Raw genomic sequence first — 17,614 nt, 5'->3', positions numbered from 1 at the left:
CGACTAGCTGGTGCGGGGGATTTCTCTCCCCCATGTGACCCGCCATACCGAGAAGACTATCCAATGTCTACATTCTCTAGGATTCTCTATAACCTTTCAAAAACATATTCTTGCATGGCTACTCCATCAGAGGAGAGTTTGCTAGCCCTTCTTGCCAAGGTCCCGTTACTCTCCCATATGTCCAAAGCCTCAGTCCGCCTCCTGAAGCCCCTGGTAGGGATGATGTCCTTATACATTCATCTGCTTCAAAATTGCTGTCTTCTCACGCGGCTGCTCCAAGAGTTTATCGATGCACGTTAGCACACCTTTAATAAATATGTATTTGCCATTTTATTCATGTAAAATACGTATCTGTTATTATTTTTTATTATCTGCTGTGCACAAGACCATCCAGATCATACATTGTTCTCAAAGTGTATCCCTGAAAATGTCATTTCTTTGGTACGTCGTATGTTGCTACTGGTAGCTTTAATGGGATTGGTTAACCTAGAGTTAACTCTTTCAACCTTTTTTGTTTATTTCAGGAAACTTTTCAACATAGCGTTTGTGGATATGAACCCCTTCCCACTGCGTCAGATTAGAAATCGTAGAGCCTACCACCTGGAGAAAGTCCGCCTTGAACTCACTGAGCTCGAGGCCATACGAGAGGACTTCCTAAGGGAACGGGATTCGAACACTGAGCTCCGGGACCTGATCAGTGATGATGAAGATAGCTGAAAGGACATCTTTTTGATACTCCTCATAGCTCAACTGTGCTCTGCAGCAGCTTCATATCAGACATTATTGGGCCAACTCAAAATGCCAGACAGAAAATGTTTGGCGTCACTTGGAATTATGCAGTGCATAACTTCAGTCCAGTTTCAGCACTTTACTTTCCACTGATCAGTTTGGTCGGCCTTGGTTAGCTGCATATGTGCAGTTTTACCACTTATCTTCAAGCCACATCTGATAAGTGTTCTTCTTTTCAACGCAGCAACTTCAATTTTGAGTGTAATCTGGTTTCCTTATTTGCCTGATTCTACAGTCTTATGCTGGTACTTAATGTTTTCATTTTTTCCACATTTGTGGCACAAGGCAAGCACATCTGCAAGTATTCTTAAATGTCCTGCAAATACCATCATTATGTAACACAATTGGGGCTTCTTTTCAGCAGCTAGACCGCCACCTAAAATCTATTTGAATTTCACCCACTTTTTTATCTAGTGGAAAACCTTTATTTGAAAAATCTGTTGTATAGACTTGGATTTCCCTTGATCTAAGCAGAAATTGGATTGAAATGGCTTTGTGTTTTTAAAGCAGCTGTTCAGCAGTCTAGTGTTTTCACAGTGTTCGTTACTTTAACAGGAGCAAGAGCCCATTGGCCCAGGTGATGGGGAAGCTAAGTCACCTATTTTTGTATAATGCATTGCCGTGTACAATAGGTCTGAGGTTTGAATGGCTACTCAGTGTTAGCTATACATTAGCACAACAGAAAATATAAGCACTTAACATTTCTTTGCATGTAAAGTGGCAATCACAGCATATCAACACCACATTAAATAGTTTATCTGCATTTTGTAATGTGATGGCCCAAGACGTTAATGCTATTAGGTTACCAGTTTTGAAAACACAAGAGCTCTTCAATATTTATAATCCTAAAGGCCTTGTTTGCGTTAATAGGTTTATCTTTTAAAAAGTCAGTCTGCTTACATGCCATCTTGATAGCCTGGGCATCAGCTCATTTTGTTATATGTAGTTCTTTCTTACAGATACTCAGTCAGTACCTACATTTTAGAATAGCCTTACCATCCCCTTGTGCAGCTTTTATTTTGTGTTTTTTCATGGACTTGTCTGGAACCTCACAACGATCATTAGAACCATTATTTCGAAGGGATTGTGTCCTCCGACTTATTCCTTATCTATAATTGTATCTCCAGCTTGCTGGCCTCGGAAAACTTTTTTTCCCAGTAGAGGGCGCTGCACGTCGACGTCCGTCGAGTAGGTGTTCCTCGACAGCCACCGTATCGACGCCAACGTCATCATGCCCATAAATAGCCACGCGCAGCGTCCGTTGCTCAGTTCCGTTTTTCCGCACTTTGTGTGCCTCGGAATATCGTTGCTCAGTTCTTCAGTCGAAATATACTTAATTATTCCTCGAGAATACCGACTCGTACTCAGTGGCTTCCTCCTCCGACCCGACGACTCCTCGGTCCGGCTTCAAAAAATGTCGAGACTGTGGGAAGAAAATGTTGTTGACGGATCCTCACAGGATCTGTTTGTGGTGTCTGGGAGTCGAGCACCAGTGTTCGGAGTGTGAGGAATGCTTGTCCATGATGGCGAAAGCCTTGAAGGAGCGTAAGGGGAAGCTCGAGAGAGGTAGGTCAGTTAAAACTTCCTCAAAAGTTTCCGAGGTAGAGTCGAGACATTCGTCTCCTCACCGTCGAAAACACTCGTTCTAGGTCTCGAAGTGGCTCCCACCACTCTTCGACATCTAGACACTCGAAAAAGAGACATAGAAGATCCCCTTCATCGTCTTCTTCTAATTCCCCTGAAAAAGTACCTTGCCCCACAAAACACAGTTCTCCGGCTGAGTGGGAGGAATTCAGAAAAAAGATGCTAAGTGTCTTCGAGAAAGCGGCCTGGACCCCCTCGAAGACAGCTGAGGGTGATACCCCGGGTGAAAAGCCCAAAAAATCTAAACGCCGCGAGTCGAAGCACCCGACGAAAGAGTCTACCCGAAAGCGCCACGGGCCATCGGGAAACAAAGCATCTTCAACGCCATCGTCGAAAGTCCCCTCGAAGCATAGATCTGCGCCATCGATGCCGTTATCGAAGGGTTCTTCGACGCATCCGTCGATCGAGTCGACTCCGGCGTCGACGCCGATAAAAGAAATACCCACGGCTACTCCACAGCCAACGGTTACACCGAGAGCCTCCGACACGACGTCGAGAATGCCGTCGACATCCTCGAGCAGGATTCCGATCCTCTCGAGTTCTTCGAGGCCTCTTCCAGTTTTCTCGACACCTTTGTCGCGCCATCGAGGTTTTTTTACATCGGCGTCGACGACATCGACCTTTTCAAGGCCACTGATGATGGCTCCCTCTGCTTTAGAGATGGGTTTTATACCATTTCACAGGCCAGAGCATCCCCCCTCAACTTCAATTTATGAAGAAAGGGAAGATTCTGATCAAGAAAGGCCTTTTGGGCTGCAGAGGACCACATCACCTGAACCAGAGACTTTTGCCTCTGAGGAAAGAAGGTTGAAAGACCATCAGGATGTATTACAGGAAGCAAGTGGCCTAGACACTTCCCCAAAAGTGGAATTTGTCAAACCAGACCCAGGGGAACATGCTGAAACCCCTTATAGAACCCTAATGTCAAGAATTATGGAGTTCATGGGTTGGTCTGCGCCTTCACCTGTTTTTCAACAGGATGACCTCACAGATATTCTGGATAAAGGTCCACAGGAGGATCCTGTGGTTCCCTTTCATTCTGCTTTACAAAGAAAGATTTTAACTAACTGGGAAACTCCTGAAGTTGTCCCTGCAGTTAATAAGTTGTCAACAAAATATAGGGTATCTGCTGCTGACCCTGAATACCTATCTAAGCACCCTACTCCAGAGAGTTTGGTGGTCCAAGCAGCAACTTCATCAGGCAGTACATCTGCATACCCCACTGCTCCACAGGACAGGGATGACAACAAATATGATGTTATGGCTAAGAGTCTTTTCTGCTTGTAGCATGGCATTAAAATCTATTAATGCTACTTGTACGCTCGCTAGGTTCAGCCACACTCTTTGGGAGTGTGCTTCATCAGCGGCTGACTGCCTCCAGGAAGGAGAAGAAAGGGACGCATTTTTAAATATCATCAGAGATGGTAAAGATGCAATGTGCGAGTCCCTTCAAACTGGCATTGATTCTGCTGACAGTATCAGCAGGGCCATGGCAGCAAGTACCACAATTCGCAGGCATGCGTGGTTACGAAAGTCTGGCTTTGCTTCAGACGTACAGGCCAGACTTTTGAATATGCCCTTTGACGGCTCTTCCCTTTTCGGTAAAAAGGCGGATGAGTCTGGAAAAACTGCAAACATCCAAAGCAGCAGCAAAATCATTAGGAGCTGCAATCCGTCAGACTACTTTTCGTCCCTCAGGATCCTCTTGGAGAGGAAGGTCCTTTCGCTATTATTCCACATACGGAAGAGGCAGAGGACGGCCGGCTCAAAGAGGCCAAGGAAGATTTACCCGTGGTGGACGGGGTAGAGGAAAGAAAGCCGCAGCAGCAGGAGCCGCTTTACCTCCGGCATCTGCATCAGCCGCTCCCAAACCGCTCTGAGGTCTCCCCTCACAAAACACCTGTAGTGGTCAGGTTAACTCACCATCTGACGGAATGGCAGGCTATTACGTCAGATGCTTGGGCTCTGGAGACAGTGGCCCAAGGTTGCTGCCTGCCTTTCCTACGCACACCTCAGAGCCATCCACCGGGGAACAACTCTTTGAAGTTTCCAGATCCGCTCCTTCTGCAGGACATTCTAGACCTGCTAGAGAAAGGTGCCATAGAACCGGTACCTGTAGCGGAAAGGAACAAGGGTTGGTACTCCCCCCTACTTCATGGTACCGAAGAAGGACAGAGGACTGAGACCCATCTTGGACTTACGAGAATTGAACAAGTTCCTCAGGAAGGACAAGTTCAAAATGGTAACTTTCTCAGATCCTTCAGGCCCTCCAGCTTCAGGACTGGCTGGTATCTCTGGACCTTCAGGAGGCTTATTTCTATGTGCCAATTCATCTCAAGCACAGGAAATACCTGAGGTTCGCAATGGGCAACTCTCATTATCAATTTCGAGTTCTGCCATTTGGGCTGACCTCCGCCCGAGGGTCTTTACCAAGCTAATGTCGGTTGTGGCTGCAAGTCTAAGGAGGGAAGGGATTCACGTCTACCCCTACCTGGACGACTGGTTGATCAGAGCGGTATCTTCGGAACAAGTTCAGATCCAACTAGATTATGTCTGCCACTTCCTTCACAAGCTGGGCTTCTCCCTCAATTTAAAGAAGTCACAGATGATACCATCACAGAGACTCCAGTTCATTGGAGCAGTCCTGGACACTTCCCTGGGAAAAGCCTCGCCACCAGAGGTGAGGGCTCAAGATATTCTGCAGATTGTCACCAGGTTTCAAAATGCCCAACGTCTCCCAGCCTACGACTTTTTGAGGTTGCTAGGCCTCATGGCATCCTGCATATACCTTGTGCCAGAGGCTCGCCTGAGGATGAGCTCTCTTCAGTGGGCACTAAGAACTCAGTGGTCACAGTTCTCAGGAAGAATGACAGATCTCCTTCAGATCCCGGTCAGAGTGGCTCGAGACCTTCAGTGGTGGGCCTGTCGGGAAAACATTTTGAAAGGAGAACTGTTTTGGCAACCATGGCCAGAGAGAACAGTAGTCACGGATGCCTCACTCACGGGGTGAGGAGCCAATGCCAACGACTTGACCATCAGCGGTCGTTGGTCTCCATCGGAGTCTAGACTACATATCAACCTGTTGGAGCTGAGAGCCATCAGACTGGCACTGAAGGCTTTTCTGCCGTCTGTATGGGGGAGAAATGTCCTGTTAATGACGGACAATACGGTGGCCATGCACTACCTCAACAAAAGAGGAGGCGTAGGATCACTACCACTGTGCAGAGAGGCGATGCAGCTCTGGTTTTGGGCAATTCAGGAAGGAATCTCTCTATCGGCAATTCACTTAGCCGGAGAGAAGAACTTGACAGTGGACGCTCTGAGCAGGCAGAACACAGCCTCCCACGAGTGGGAGATAGCTCAGGAAGTCCTTCAAGAGATCTTCACCCTTTGGGGAACCCCTCAAGTGGATCTGTTTGCCACCAGTATCAACGGGAAGTGCGACCGGTTTTGCTCAAGGGAATTTCCCCTGAGAGGAGCTCTAGGAGATGCGTTCGTAGTGGACTGGGAGTTCCCACTTCTGTACGCGTTTCCTCCGGTCCCTGTCATTCCTCAAATGATCAGGAGGTTGAGAAGGTTTCGGAAGACCATGATCCTAATTGCCCCGGATTGGGCCAGGAGAACGTGGTACCCGGACCTTCTGGACATGTCCATCTGCCCTTCAATTCGTCTTCCATACAGAGAAGATCTTCTCTCGCAGAAGGGAGGGTCAGGTTCTCCATCCAGCCATCAAGAACCTCAACCTTCACGCTTGGTTTCTGAAAGGTTGAGGTACAAGGATTGGAACTTTCCAGATGACGTCATGGAGGTGTTGCTTTCGGCCAGAAGGCCAGCAACTAAGACTCTATAACGCTGCCGTTGGAATACATTTTGCAGCTGGTGCAGAGAAAAGAATATCGAACTCTTTTCATGTGGTACACCTGCGGTGTTATCCTTTTTACTTTACTTGGCAAATTCAGGCCTTCAAGTTGGCACTATTAAGGGCTATCTCGCAGCGCTGTAAATCTTCAAGCGCACTGCAGAGGAGCCATCATATTTCAAAATACCATTAGTAATACAATACCTGAAAGGATTAACTAATGTTTATCCTCCAAGACCATGCCAAGTTCCCTTATGGGACTTAAATTTAGTTCTAAACTTCCTAAAGGGTGCTCCATTTGAACCACTCCACTCTTGTTCATTGAAGTCTCTCACCCTCAAAACTGTCTTATTAATAGCATTAACATCTGCTAAAAGGGTTAGCGAGTTACAAGTCCTATCTTGTAAACCTCCTCATACAATTTTTCATAAGGACAAAGTTGTTCTACAGGTGAAGCCTAACTTCCTTCCAAAGGTAGTTCCTGAATTTCACATCACTCAGAAGATTACTTTACCTTCATTCTATCCTCCTCCCCATCCGGGGAAAGAGGAAGAGAGACTACACAGGCTGGACCCTAAGCGAGCCTTGAGTTTTTATATCAGCAGATTTGCTAAGATTAGGCAAGCAGACCAACTCTTCGTAGGTTACGCAGGACAAAAGTTGGGATTACCAATAACGAAACAAACCATTTCCAGATGGATTATTTTGGCCATTCTGGAATGTTATAAATTGGCAGGGAAAGAGCCCCCTCAAAATCTAAGGGCTCATTCGACCAGGGGTATCGCAGCCTCTTCAGCTCTTCAAAGAGGGGTACCAATTAGAGACATATGTGCGGCTGCCACATGGTCGTCCGCACATACCTTTACCAAATTCTATAGCCTGGATTCCTCCTATAGTCAAGAGACTAGATTTGGCAAAGCTGTGTTACACTCTGTCCATTCTTAAAGGGTAACATGGCATCTCTTACTCCCGCCTCCAATCACATACCACTGCTACGGGAGTCTATCATAGATAAGGAATACGTCGGAGGACACAATCCCTTCGAAGAACCACTTACTTCTTACCTGGTAACGTTCTTTCGATGGGATGTTCCTCCGACGTATTCCTTATCGCCCCTCCCATCCATCCCCGCAGTAACATTTCCCTTGTGGTTGCAGCTTACGCTCCTTCAAGGGTAATAACCAACTCATGCAAAGACTATCTCTCTACAAAACGGAACTGAGCAACGGACGCTGCGCGTGGCTATTTATGGGCATGATGACGTCAGCGTCGATACGGTGGCTGTCGAGGAACACCTACTCGACGGATGTCGACGTGCAGCGCCCTCTACTGGGAAAAAGTTTTCCGAGGCCAGCAAGCTGGAGATACAATTATAGATAAGGAATACGTCGGAGGGACATCCCATCGAAAGAACGTTACCAGGTAAGAAGTAACTTGTTCATTAGCGTGGTGTGGCAGTCTGCTCTCCTTCTGAGAACGCATTTGCCAACTGCCCAAAAGGAAACTCATTTTACACGAGGTTTCCCAAAAAACAACCTGGACTTCAGTTGATCATTGGAAAATAACAGGTGTCCTCAGACAAAGTGTGACGGCATCTCACTATCATGAACCGCTTTGAAAATCAGTTTTCATGGTGGATGGTAGCAGGTAGCTTTGCCAGTTTTACATAATTTCAAATGAAGTCTAAAAACTGTTAGTGCTAGGCATTCAGTGGATATGCCCTAGATGTCCAAAATAACTGTCTACAGCCACCAAAACATTTCGAAATATATTGTACAAAGTCTCACACAAAACATCAAACTTTGCCAAGTCAAATATAATTTATTTTGTATTGGCAGCCGGGGTGGGGGAGCTAGCTGGCACGGTTACTTGGATTGTGGGCTGAATCTATTGCTCCCCCGGCCAGCCATCTCGCCCCAACCCCACTACCACCGTCCCTTGGACACTGTTCCCGCCCCTGCCCATTCCCCCTACCCACCTTATTGTTTTTGGCGGTGGCTCAACCGCTGCTCCAGCCTCCTTGGTCGCCATGGAAATGGAAGAGGAGCTAAGCTTGGAGCCCCGACTTCCAGCTCTGTGGTGGCCATCATAGTTTTGGATGAATCACAGCGTCCCCGTTCATTTATACAAAATACATTGCTGTCAACATCCCGGGTTTGCGGATTGCAAACCCGTGGTGCTAATAGTAATGATATCTGATCCAGCGTTGCACTGGAGCCCGATCTAGGCCACCAGATCTGGTATCTTTGCTTAAGTAATGCACCAGTATCCTCCAGTGCACATGTACCCACAGCGAAATGTGCAAAGCATGTGTATTGTGTATATAATCTGTATTTCAAAGCTGAATAAATACCTCTCCTTTCTTAAGAGGATGTTTAGGAGGCTTCGAAGTAAGGACTAGTGCAATCATGTAAATATTACCAATCAAATCAAGACTTTTTCTACTTCTTGGAATTTATATTTCTTTTTTTTTGTAGTTATTGATTGAATTTCAGTATTTTCAGGAGCTGGTCTCTGCCTACTATGTTTTTGATGTGACAACTCCATCATCAGTTTTCTTGTCTTAACAGTAACACTTTTATGTACTCCTAAATGTATGTTGTTAAAGTGTAATTATGTTTAAACTTTGCTTAATAAAAATAGCCTTAAGAATAAAAGGACACAAAGCTGTTACGGTTAAAAGAATCTAAATATGTAATGGGAAAGTGCAGGCTGTACTTATACACTTGTGCATCACAAAAAGTGTTTTGATTTAGGGAGATAAAACAGTAAACATTTAAATTTGAGGCGTTATTCTAAAAGCACTGTATTTCACCAACTGAAATTTCACAATTTAGTTCATTATTTTGTGGTGTGCTTCCTTTGAATCTCAGCTGTTGTGTCCAGGCTCTAAACAGGGAAGCATGCTTCATTTAATGAGCTGTCTCTTTAAATGTTATGAGTTGTACAGTTTAAGAATGTAAGGATTGCCTTTGGCCTGTACACTGTGTTTGATCTTACATGGGCTTCCTGTCTTTAGCAGACGCTGTAGAATTTAAGTTTAATAACCGATCAATCGCAAATGCACATTGAAAAATGTAGCACCAGTTGATTATGAATGCATCAGCACAACTCGTTTTTTATAATTCTATAACAATTGAAGGCACTGATGCATTCATAATCAATTGGTGCTGAAAGTTACTTTAATTTGTCAGCACATCTTGAATGGCAGGGAAAATGTCTACCGCCTGAAATCTTAACCATTGGCTTCTGATCTTCAGAAGGCAGACATTGGACCCCATTCATCTGCCTCTGTGTTCAGTCAAATGTTTAAAATCCAGATCAACTGAAATGTAAAATCAATCAAATGCTCACTGTTTTGCATCCTTACCTTTTAATATACTTTAAGACTGTCTGCTTGTGATCCAAAGACAGTTGGAAAATACTTGTCTTTGTGTTAACTTTCTAAAGGGTAAATGATGAATTTAAAACTTTGTAACTGATCCTATTTTTTTCTATATTTTGAGTAGGAGGTGTTAGGGAGCCAACAGCATTGGTGTACCCCTCTTTGGGGCGGAAGGTACTGCTTGCGATACAGACAAGATCTTCTAAGAAAGTGTTGGGGATGGGATACCTACATTTCACCAAATCCAATTTCACCTTACGAGAAATCTTCGAAAATGTTTTTCTTCGAATTTGGTTGGGTAAGTGGGTACATTTTAAAACATATATGGGAGTGGGATAAGGTAGGGTGAATTGGGGGAGGGGCGGGCGGCTCCCCCGCATAATAAAAATAAAACTGGTAGAAAAGAAATTCAAAGATTTCACCTTTAGGTGAGGTAGATTCAGTGAAATCGCATACATCTGTTGATCAGGGTGATGTGATAGATCAAATCTTCCATATATAATAAACTAAAGAACAGGTTTGAATCTGTTTTCTGGTTTCCTCCCCCATCAAAGAATATACTGTCCCTCAAATATCCCACTTCTTGAAGCAGAGCTCCCAATAAGTGTAGGTGCCTATAAAATATTTACAGTAGTTGTGAAATGGGAACAAAAAACAGAATCCTAACAATTCCCTATCCTCTCTCCCTTTTAATGTAGAAGAGGTTTTGTTTGAAGTATCTTATTCAATAAAGGCTTAAAGTTGTACTTCAAAATGAAAAGGCCTACCACAGTGCCTGTTTTATTCACTGTAGAGCTTAATTTTCCTTTTTTTTTAAAAAAAAAATGTATAGGCTAACCCCCACATTTGTTTGTTTCCTTTTAATTTGGTGATTGCAGATCCCCACAATTGTGGAATCTGGATTATGTACTACTATTTGATAGGTTAAGATGCTATCTTCTTACATCTACCGTTGTCATATATAAATCCACTCACAGCCCTCTTTTGTGGCTAGGGCCTAGGTTGTCTCGTTCCATGACATGAGATCAAACTGGGCTTTGCTAGGCAGATAATCTAGTAAAAAATGTGAAATAGATTAATAAGAGTCTGAATGTGTATTCAGAAAACATTCACTCCCAAAAATATGCTGTTTGGTAAGGGATCTGCCTGGTCGAAAGATAACACGTTAGACTGTGGGAGAGGGGTTTATGGTTACAGGCAGTTGATGGGCGTTGTTTAGCACCCTGTGTAAAATGGATTTGCAAAACCCATCTTGTCACAGCCATGTTAGGGCTGGCCCTTCTCATCTGTTTTCTCCCTCCAATTTCAAGCACGTTAATTTAGCAGCCTGTGGGTCTCTAAGCATGTACGCTTTACCCTTAATGTGACAATACCAGTACTTTTTGATGGGCCTACTAATCAATCGATTTAACAGTAACTGCACCTATCAGAAAAAACTCCTTTTCTTTTTAAATGGTCAGTACCCGCATTTCCCAGAAGGGAGCATGCATTTTAATGCAATTCTTTTGCTCCATCAAACACAGAAACGTTAACAATCATTAAACATAGTAGTGTCACAAATCAATACATGAAATCCTACAACTGCCCACACTTGAAATGTAAGGCTGTCATACACATCTAGATGAGAATGCGTTTGTTTACCCAACATTTGTTTGCATGAAATGTCCACATACATGAGCTGAGCAGCTAACAACCCTCTCATCTTTGGTGCCCCAGTGACTTGTAGCGTGCCCTTCAGTGTCAGACACCCCAGTCTTGTTGGCGATTCTGACCTTTCCGCCACAGTGCAAAGAACAGCATGTTAAGAATCTTGGAAAATGTCCTTGTTTTCCATGGCGGTGTTGAGCTGTCTGGTGTTTCACAGGTGAACTGGTGGCTCAGTGTACTTGGGACCACAAGAATGTGGCGAGACAGAACATAGAGCAGATAACTAAACATGCGTCTACCACTCTAGCTCTTTTCTAGCCATACCTTTTATCCCCATCTGTTCCTCCCCCAGGAATGGTTCAGTATAAGTGTTTTCTTGGGCATATAATTACTTAATCTAATTTGTCATTGGTCCAGTTAAGGAAACGGTTGCAGCTTTGCTGTTGTGTATCCCTGATTTAGGTGATTATGCAGAGGTTGGGCAAAGCGGCTTTAAAAAGCTGTTCTTTCATCTTAGCACTGTATAGGACATCTCCCTGCATGTGCAGACATGCACAGGTACTGTAACGGAGCCGTGTCGGTTTCTCTTTTTCTCTCTCTTGCACTCTTGTAACCATTTGTTAAGCATACATCATATGCAGAGGGTGATTTTAAGTTTTGTTTTCCCTTTCCCCAAATGTTGTTCAACTCTGATTTCCTTTGGTCTGTGATGTTGCTGTGTGGGGCATTGATTCTCCTTGCTCTTATCGTCGAGTCACCTTCCCCTCATAGCATGGAGATACAGTTAGATGGCCCACCATTTGTACCAGTAGGAATGCTGGGAACAATAGCAAGGGGAAGTTGCTATTCCAATACTGCAAATGTCATGGACACATGGTGAAAGTACATTATTTGAGATTTACCCACAATGCCCCATGTAATAATGTGGGAAACCTTGTTTGCAACCTGAGTAGACAACAGCGTTGGAGAATCCATAGCTATAGGGCACTAGGTTGTTGTATTTAAGGAAATAATCTGAAGAACTGGTATTTCTTTGCATACTGATATCATCCACCCAAATAACACTGCTCTAACAAAACTCGCAGTTCTCCTCCACTCCAGTAAAGGATGCTGCTTCCAATTAGCAGTATGACTTCATAACATGGCTGCTCAGAAAATGCATTTACTTCCTGTCTATTTGCCAAAGTGCTCCTTGACAAAGTACTAGTTTAGTTACACTTGTGAAACACTTGTGAATAGGCGCGTTACAAATGCCATATCGTAGTCTAGCATTGCAGGACATGAACACTTTTATAGGCATGTTATGTAGACAGTTCTGTGTTTGTGTTCACATGATCAAATAGTAACTTAGCATTTTAGTTTGAGCAGGGGGCCCGAGGGGGGTAAACTACCCCTATGCCAGTGGTCCTAGTAAACATTTTGTCGTCTGTTTTACTATCGGTTTTTATTGGTGTTAAACTTTACACTGCATTGATGTTTGTCTGGAGTCCAAGCATACTATTCAAATCCTTGCATTGTGTTCTCCAAATCCATCTCTTTGAATCCCATTCGGGCACAATTTCTTTTGCACATCAAAGCACTACAGAAAACAATGTTGTACTGAATTTGAGTTTTATGTAACAGCTAATATTGATTAGGCTTATGCAACTGCAGCCTAATAAAATGAAAATGTGACGGATCTACATTTTGCAATGGTCTACTGGACAATATGACCACTCATGATTACTTTTGTGACTCCACCTCAGCAGAGCACTGTCTGAGCAGACTGCAGCACCCCTGGGGAGTCCCAGGCATTGAGCCACAGCATTCCCTTGCCTTGCCTATCACAAGCGTTCTTATTAATAATCACGTATAAAATCCTTCTGCATGTTAACAGGAAATGCCTTTCGCAAGCTCTGCTTTTAAATAATATACGTTTTGAAGGTGTTTTATTTGATTACAGTTGATCTATGCACATGTATGATTTTATTTGTAATACCCCTTCACCAAGCAGTCTACTGTATTTCTTAATAATCATATGTGACAAGTTAGAGGGAACACTTATAATCCATGTAGTTTACCATTATAAGCAAACAGCACTTCGGAACTACAAATGCACCTACATACTTTTCCCCTTGTCATAGATATTCAATTGGGGATATCTTTTGTTTCTTGAGCGTTGTATGAAATCGAACAATAAAACGTAGGTGTGTGTTGTCAATGTTTTCTTAAACGCTCAAAGTTGTTAAACTGTGTATTATCCATATATGTTTCTTTGCATGTCTGAAATGGCAATTCTGAATGTAGCACAGAAGTACTGTTTTATTTACTCAGTGACCTTTTCTTTTGTGACTGTTCTATCAATCACCATCCATCTCTTCCTTATTTGTTTCTCAGGAACTTGAGTGATAGTATCTCCAATGTACATGTGTTGCCTTGTATCCGTATGTCCTTTTCCATTCCAAGAATTGCCTATGCGTTTCCATTCCCTTGCATATATGTTTGGTCTGTTATTTCAACATACCAGATTTACTACATACTAAAATGGAAAATGTGTATGTAATTAGCGGATTTCTCATTCTTAATCATTTGGTTTGTTAGTTTGAAGATGTTGAGCATTTTCAATGGAAACTAATTGAGAAAAACATGTAATATTTCAGACAGATTCTGCTGCATTCAGGGTATCCTGCTGTTTCGCAAACAGTAATTACTTTGTGGTAATTTACCACAAAGTTATGAATTAATTCGTAATTTCATTGAGAAAATATTGGTATTTGTGGGTAAGGGGCCAAAACAGGGATGGGGAGGGTTTGGGGGAGGGGCAGTAATGGAGAGCAACGGGATATGGGGGCCCTATATATTTTTGAATCGTTTTAAAAAGTTCAAAGTAATTACCACAAAGTCATTACTGTTGGCGAAGTGACCTGGAACCACATTCAGTGGCACAAACGTTTGCAGCCAGACTAAACAATGTTACTGGTTTTATTTTGAATTATTTGGTGCATTGTCAGTGCCTGGCGTGATGCTGTCCTAATGACATACAATCAATGTGACATTCATTTTTATTTCATCTGCCCCCCCAACCCCCTCCACTATAGTTGACACTTTTGTGGGGCTGTTTGTGATACACTTTCCATTGTATTTAAATCAGACAGTACTATTCATGGTGTCAGTTGGCCGAAAACAACAATGTGCATTTAAAAACATGGCTGATTTGTTAGATTTGTTGCTCGCAAATAGTGTTTCTGCAAAAAAGACGGATATATTAAATTGTGAAAAAGTCTATTGCTTATCCATATGAAAATGACAGAATGATCATGTTATGTATGTTCAAACCAGACTGTTGAAGACTTTTTCTGGATGGAAATGAATGTAGCACATACGCAGAGCAAAATGGTTTATGCTGATTTCCCACATCTGTCATTCATCCTCATTCATTACAGTGATCTATCGCTTTGCTGCTTTATCTTGAACCAAATATTCTCATTCCAATTTTCCCTTCGCCCTGGGGTACTTTTGATGTGTAAAATGGGTGCAAAGGAGCATGTGCCACTGCCCAGATATTAAATGAGTGCACATTTTTATACTTAAAGAAAATAAAAAAATGACAAAAGCTGTTTTTGTCTGGTCTCAGTCATTGCTGTTAGAGACCGCTTTATTGAATTGGAAGGTTTTGCAGCAGATATGCAAAATGGTGTGTTTGTATGTTTGCTTGAGGAAAATATTTCACACATAGGCACCCTTTGGAATGCTAATTGGTCATGGTGTGCATTACAGGTACCTCTAATGCTTCCTTTGACAGAGTTGTATATTTTATTCAATGATTCCTACATAAAATACAGTGTAAACTGCATTCCATAGTAGGGGTGTCACGCTATTGGTTTAATGGCGGTATGATAACCTTCTTGCCAAATGACGGTATATCATGGTTATCGCAGTATAGCAGGTGGAATTGACAATTGACAATCTTAATAAATATTTTCTTAAAGGTCATAAATTGTCAGCATTTTGAAACTTGTCTCTGCACATTATTAGCTGATCCTCCAGGAATCTAAGGCCGCTGCAGATTTGGTCTTTCATGGCGCTCACTCAATCTCCTTGAATGAAAGTGTGACTGGTGGAAGTGTTAAAATTCACTTTTTGAGCAATGTGCGTGCTGCTCAGTCACAGGTCATCGCTTTGAAATCTCGAACTGCATTATTTTGGAACCACATGGCATGGGCATCATGACCCCTCGCTGCGATCAGTTATAAAAGTTTGTTTTATCCCATTAAAGAGGGAAATGTCACTCATGGGAGGTCTGAAAGCCCATGTCATTGTGTTTCTTTTGTCAAAATGTCATAGCCAACACCCACTCAGCGAAAGGTTTCATAGTGATCAAATAACTATAGCTTGTTTACCATCGGTCTGGTGTATTATAAAGGTCTGATTTTGGAGTCACCACTGACCATATAATCCTAACAGGATAGCGTTCATTGGGCGCTGTTAATTTTTTTCTTGATTCTTGCAATACATGTTCATTTACCTTCTTAAATATAGTGGCACAAAAACTTTTTGAAAATGACAGTTAAAATACATATCGGCACAAACATGGCCTAGACCACCGCCTCACCACAGCCCCATCATTTCCATTTTCCCCAGGTCTGAGCGCATTAGGAACCTTGTCATGTGAGTTGAGACGGAGGAATGCTTTCATGGGTGGTGTCGCAAATTGAGAATAGACCTGAGAAATATCTCACCCCCATTGCTCTGGATACTTCAAATTGAATGTAGAATCTGTCATGCCTGCTTGAGTCCAGTGCCATATGCAGAAGGCAGGTGAAGGATCAAGCGAAGCAACAACTCTAGTGCCAATGTGCAAATCTACACGGAGGACAGCGGGGGGGGGGCAGTTTATATACTAGCACAAAGCACTGATGGGCCCAGTGTTCATACAGTCTACAGAGCTAAGGTTTTTTGCGGACATGCATCTGAAGGGCGTCCAGTTCATTCCCCGATTTGAATTCTGGGATGTGTTCCCCATCTTTCAAATTGGTGGGAAAACGACAAATCGGCTGATCTTTAACCTGCGACTACTGATCACAGAGAAAGAGCAGTCACAGCATGAAAGCTGCGTTTAGTAATGTGGCCTCACTTTCCCTATGCTCTTGTCTGCCAAACAAAGCCCGCTTGGCAGACGCCCCATCCCACAGTGCAAGATCCAGATTGCGCATCACTTGCTTACTGCAGCCTTTCCAAATCAGATTGAAAAGCTCACTTAATAGCCGCAGGCCCTAAAACGGTATACCGGTATAAACAATGTGATGTTTATTATAGTTCAGTTAAGTTGTTCACGGTATCTTTTACCGGTATACCTTTACACCCCTATTCCATATCCACCCTCCAACTGTCACTTCTACCCCAATGTCAACTTTGAAAAAATAAATGCATCGCTCTGTTCATATCACAACACATTGCATTCCAACTCTCATTCACGCACTACATATGCAAAAGATTCTTCACATCTCCCTTTTGACAAGAAGAAACACCCCCCAGATGAAATATTTAAACCGATGCTTAATTATACATTTTTCTGTACGGGAATTAACAGGAAATTTCGTTTTTCGCACTCCCTATGCTTCATTTGCCTCTTTATAAGTTCACCTTGTTCCACTTTCGCCATCCGTACATTTTGCAGAAGTATGCTGCCATTTTATGGGCGCAAAACATTTATAAACCCCCGTTTTCTCACGCCAAACTATAAAAAAAATTTCACTTTGTTCCCTTTCAAAGGCATGGCCTATTTCTCCTCCACACGTGCCCTATCTGATGAATCTTGGGAAATTGATGCCCCTTCCCAAGGGGGAGCCACCCCTTAGAGAATAGGGAGATTAGCCTGCTACGCTTAACACCCACCAGGGGTCTGGGTAAGTAGGATCCCTCTGGAGGTGACTCCCCCTTAGGGGACAGGGACACGATGATGAGGGATGTAAGTCACCAACCCCGATCCCTTGAGTTACTAACACCTTTGCAGTGTATCTAGGGGCTAGGATTTCCTAACCCTACACACCTTTGCAAATGCTGACTTGGCTTCTGACCTTGCCTGTGCCCAATCTTCTATAGAGACTGAGCAGAGACTAGTGAACCACCTCCTGGAGAAGCGTCGCCCCACAGACAACCAGTTGCAGAGGAAACTCAACAGGCACTGCAGAACTTAACCATGGCAAACAGGAAGAATTGGGTGTGGTTAGCAAAAGGGAGAGATTCAGTGTCCCGGCAGAGTAGACACAGCAGACTGCAGAGAAGTGCAGCATAAGGCCGACCGGAGCAAC

The 17,614-nt window shown here is 43.3% G+C and overlaps 1 protein-coding gene across 2 annotated transcripts in view; it reads left to right on the top strand.

The window, feature by feature from the left end:
- The window catches only part of TBC1D2B (TBC1 domain family member 2B), an 832,871-nt gene extending 817,953 nt beyond the window's left edge, over positions 1-14,918 (top strand). Inside the window, exon 13 of one of the 2 annotated variants that reach the window (XM_069624408.1) lies at positions 9,802-14,918. In XM_069624408.1, coding sequence (XP_069480509.1) covers positions 9,802-9,811 — 10 coding nt within the window. In that variant the 3' untranslated portion in view covers positions 9,812-14,918. Of the gene's footprint in view, positions 1-524; positions 1,194-9,801 lie in introns of those variants that run through there. The other variant, XM_069624407.1, reaches the window with a different exon arrangement.
- Positions 14,919-17,614: the final 2,696 nt, after the last annotated feature.

The sequence above is a fragment of the Ambystoma mexicanum genome, chromosome 11 (assembly GCF_040938575.1).
Source record: "Ambystoma mexicanum isolate Mex_15411 chromosome 11, UKY_AmexF1_1, whole genome shotgun sequence".
Classification (NCBI taxonomy): domain Eukaryota; kingdom Metazoa; phylum Chordata; class Amphibia; order Caudata; family Ambystomatidae; genus Ambystoma; species Ambystoma mexicanum.
This window is presented reverse-complemented; position numbering and strand designations above follow the sequence as displayed.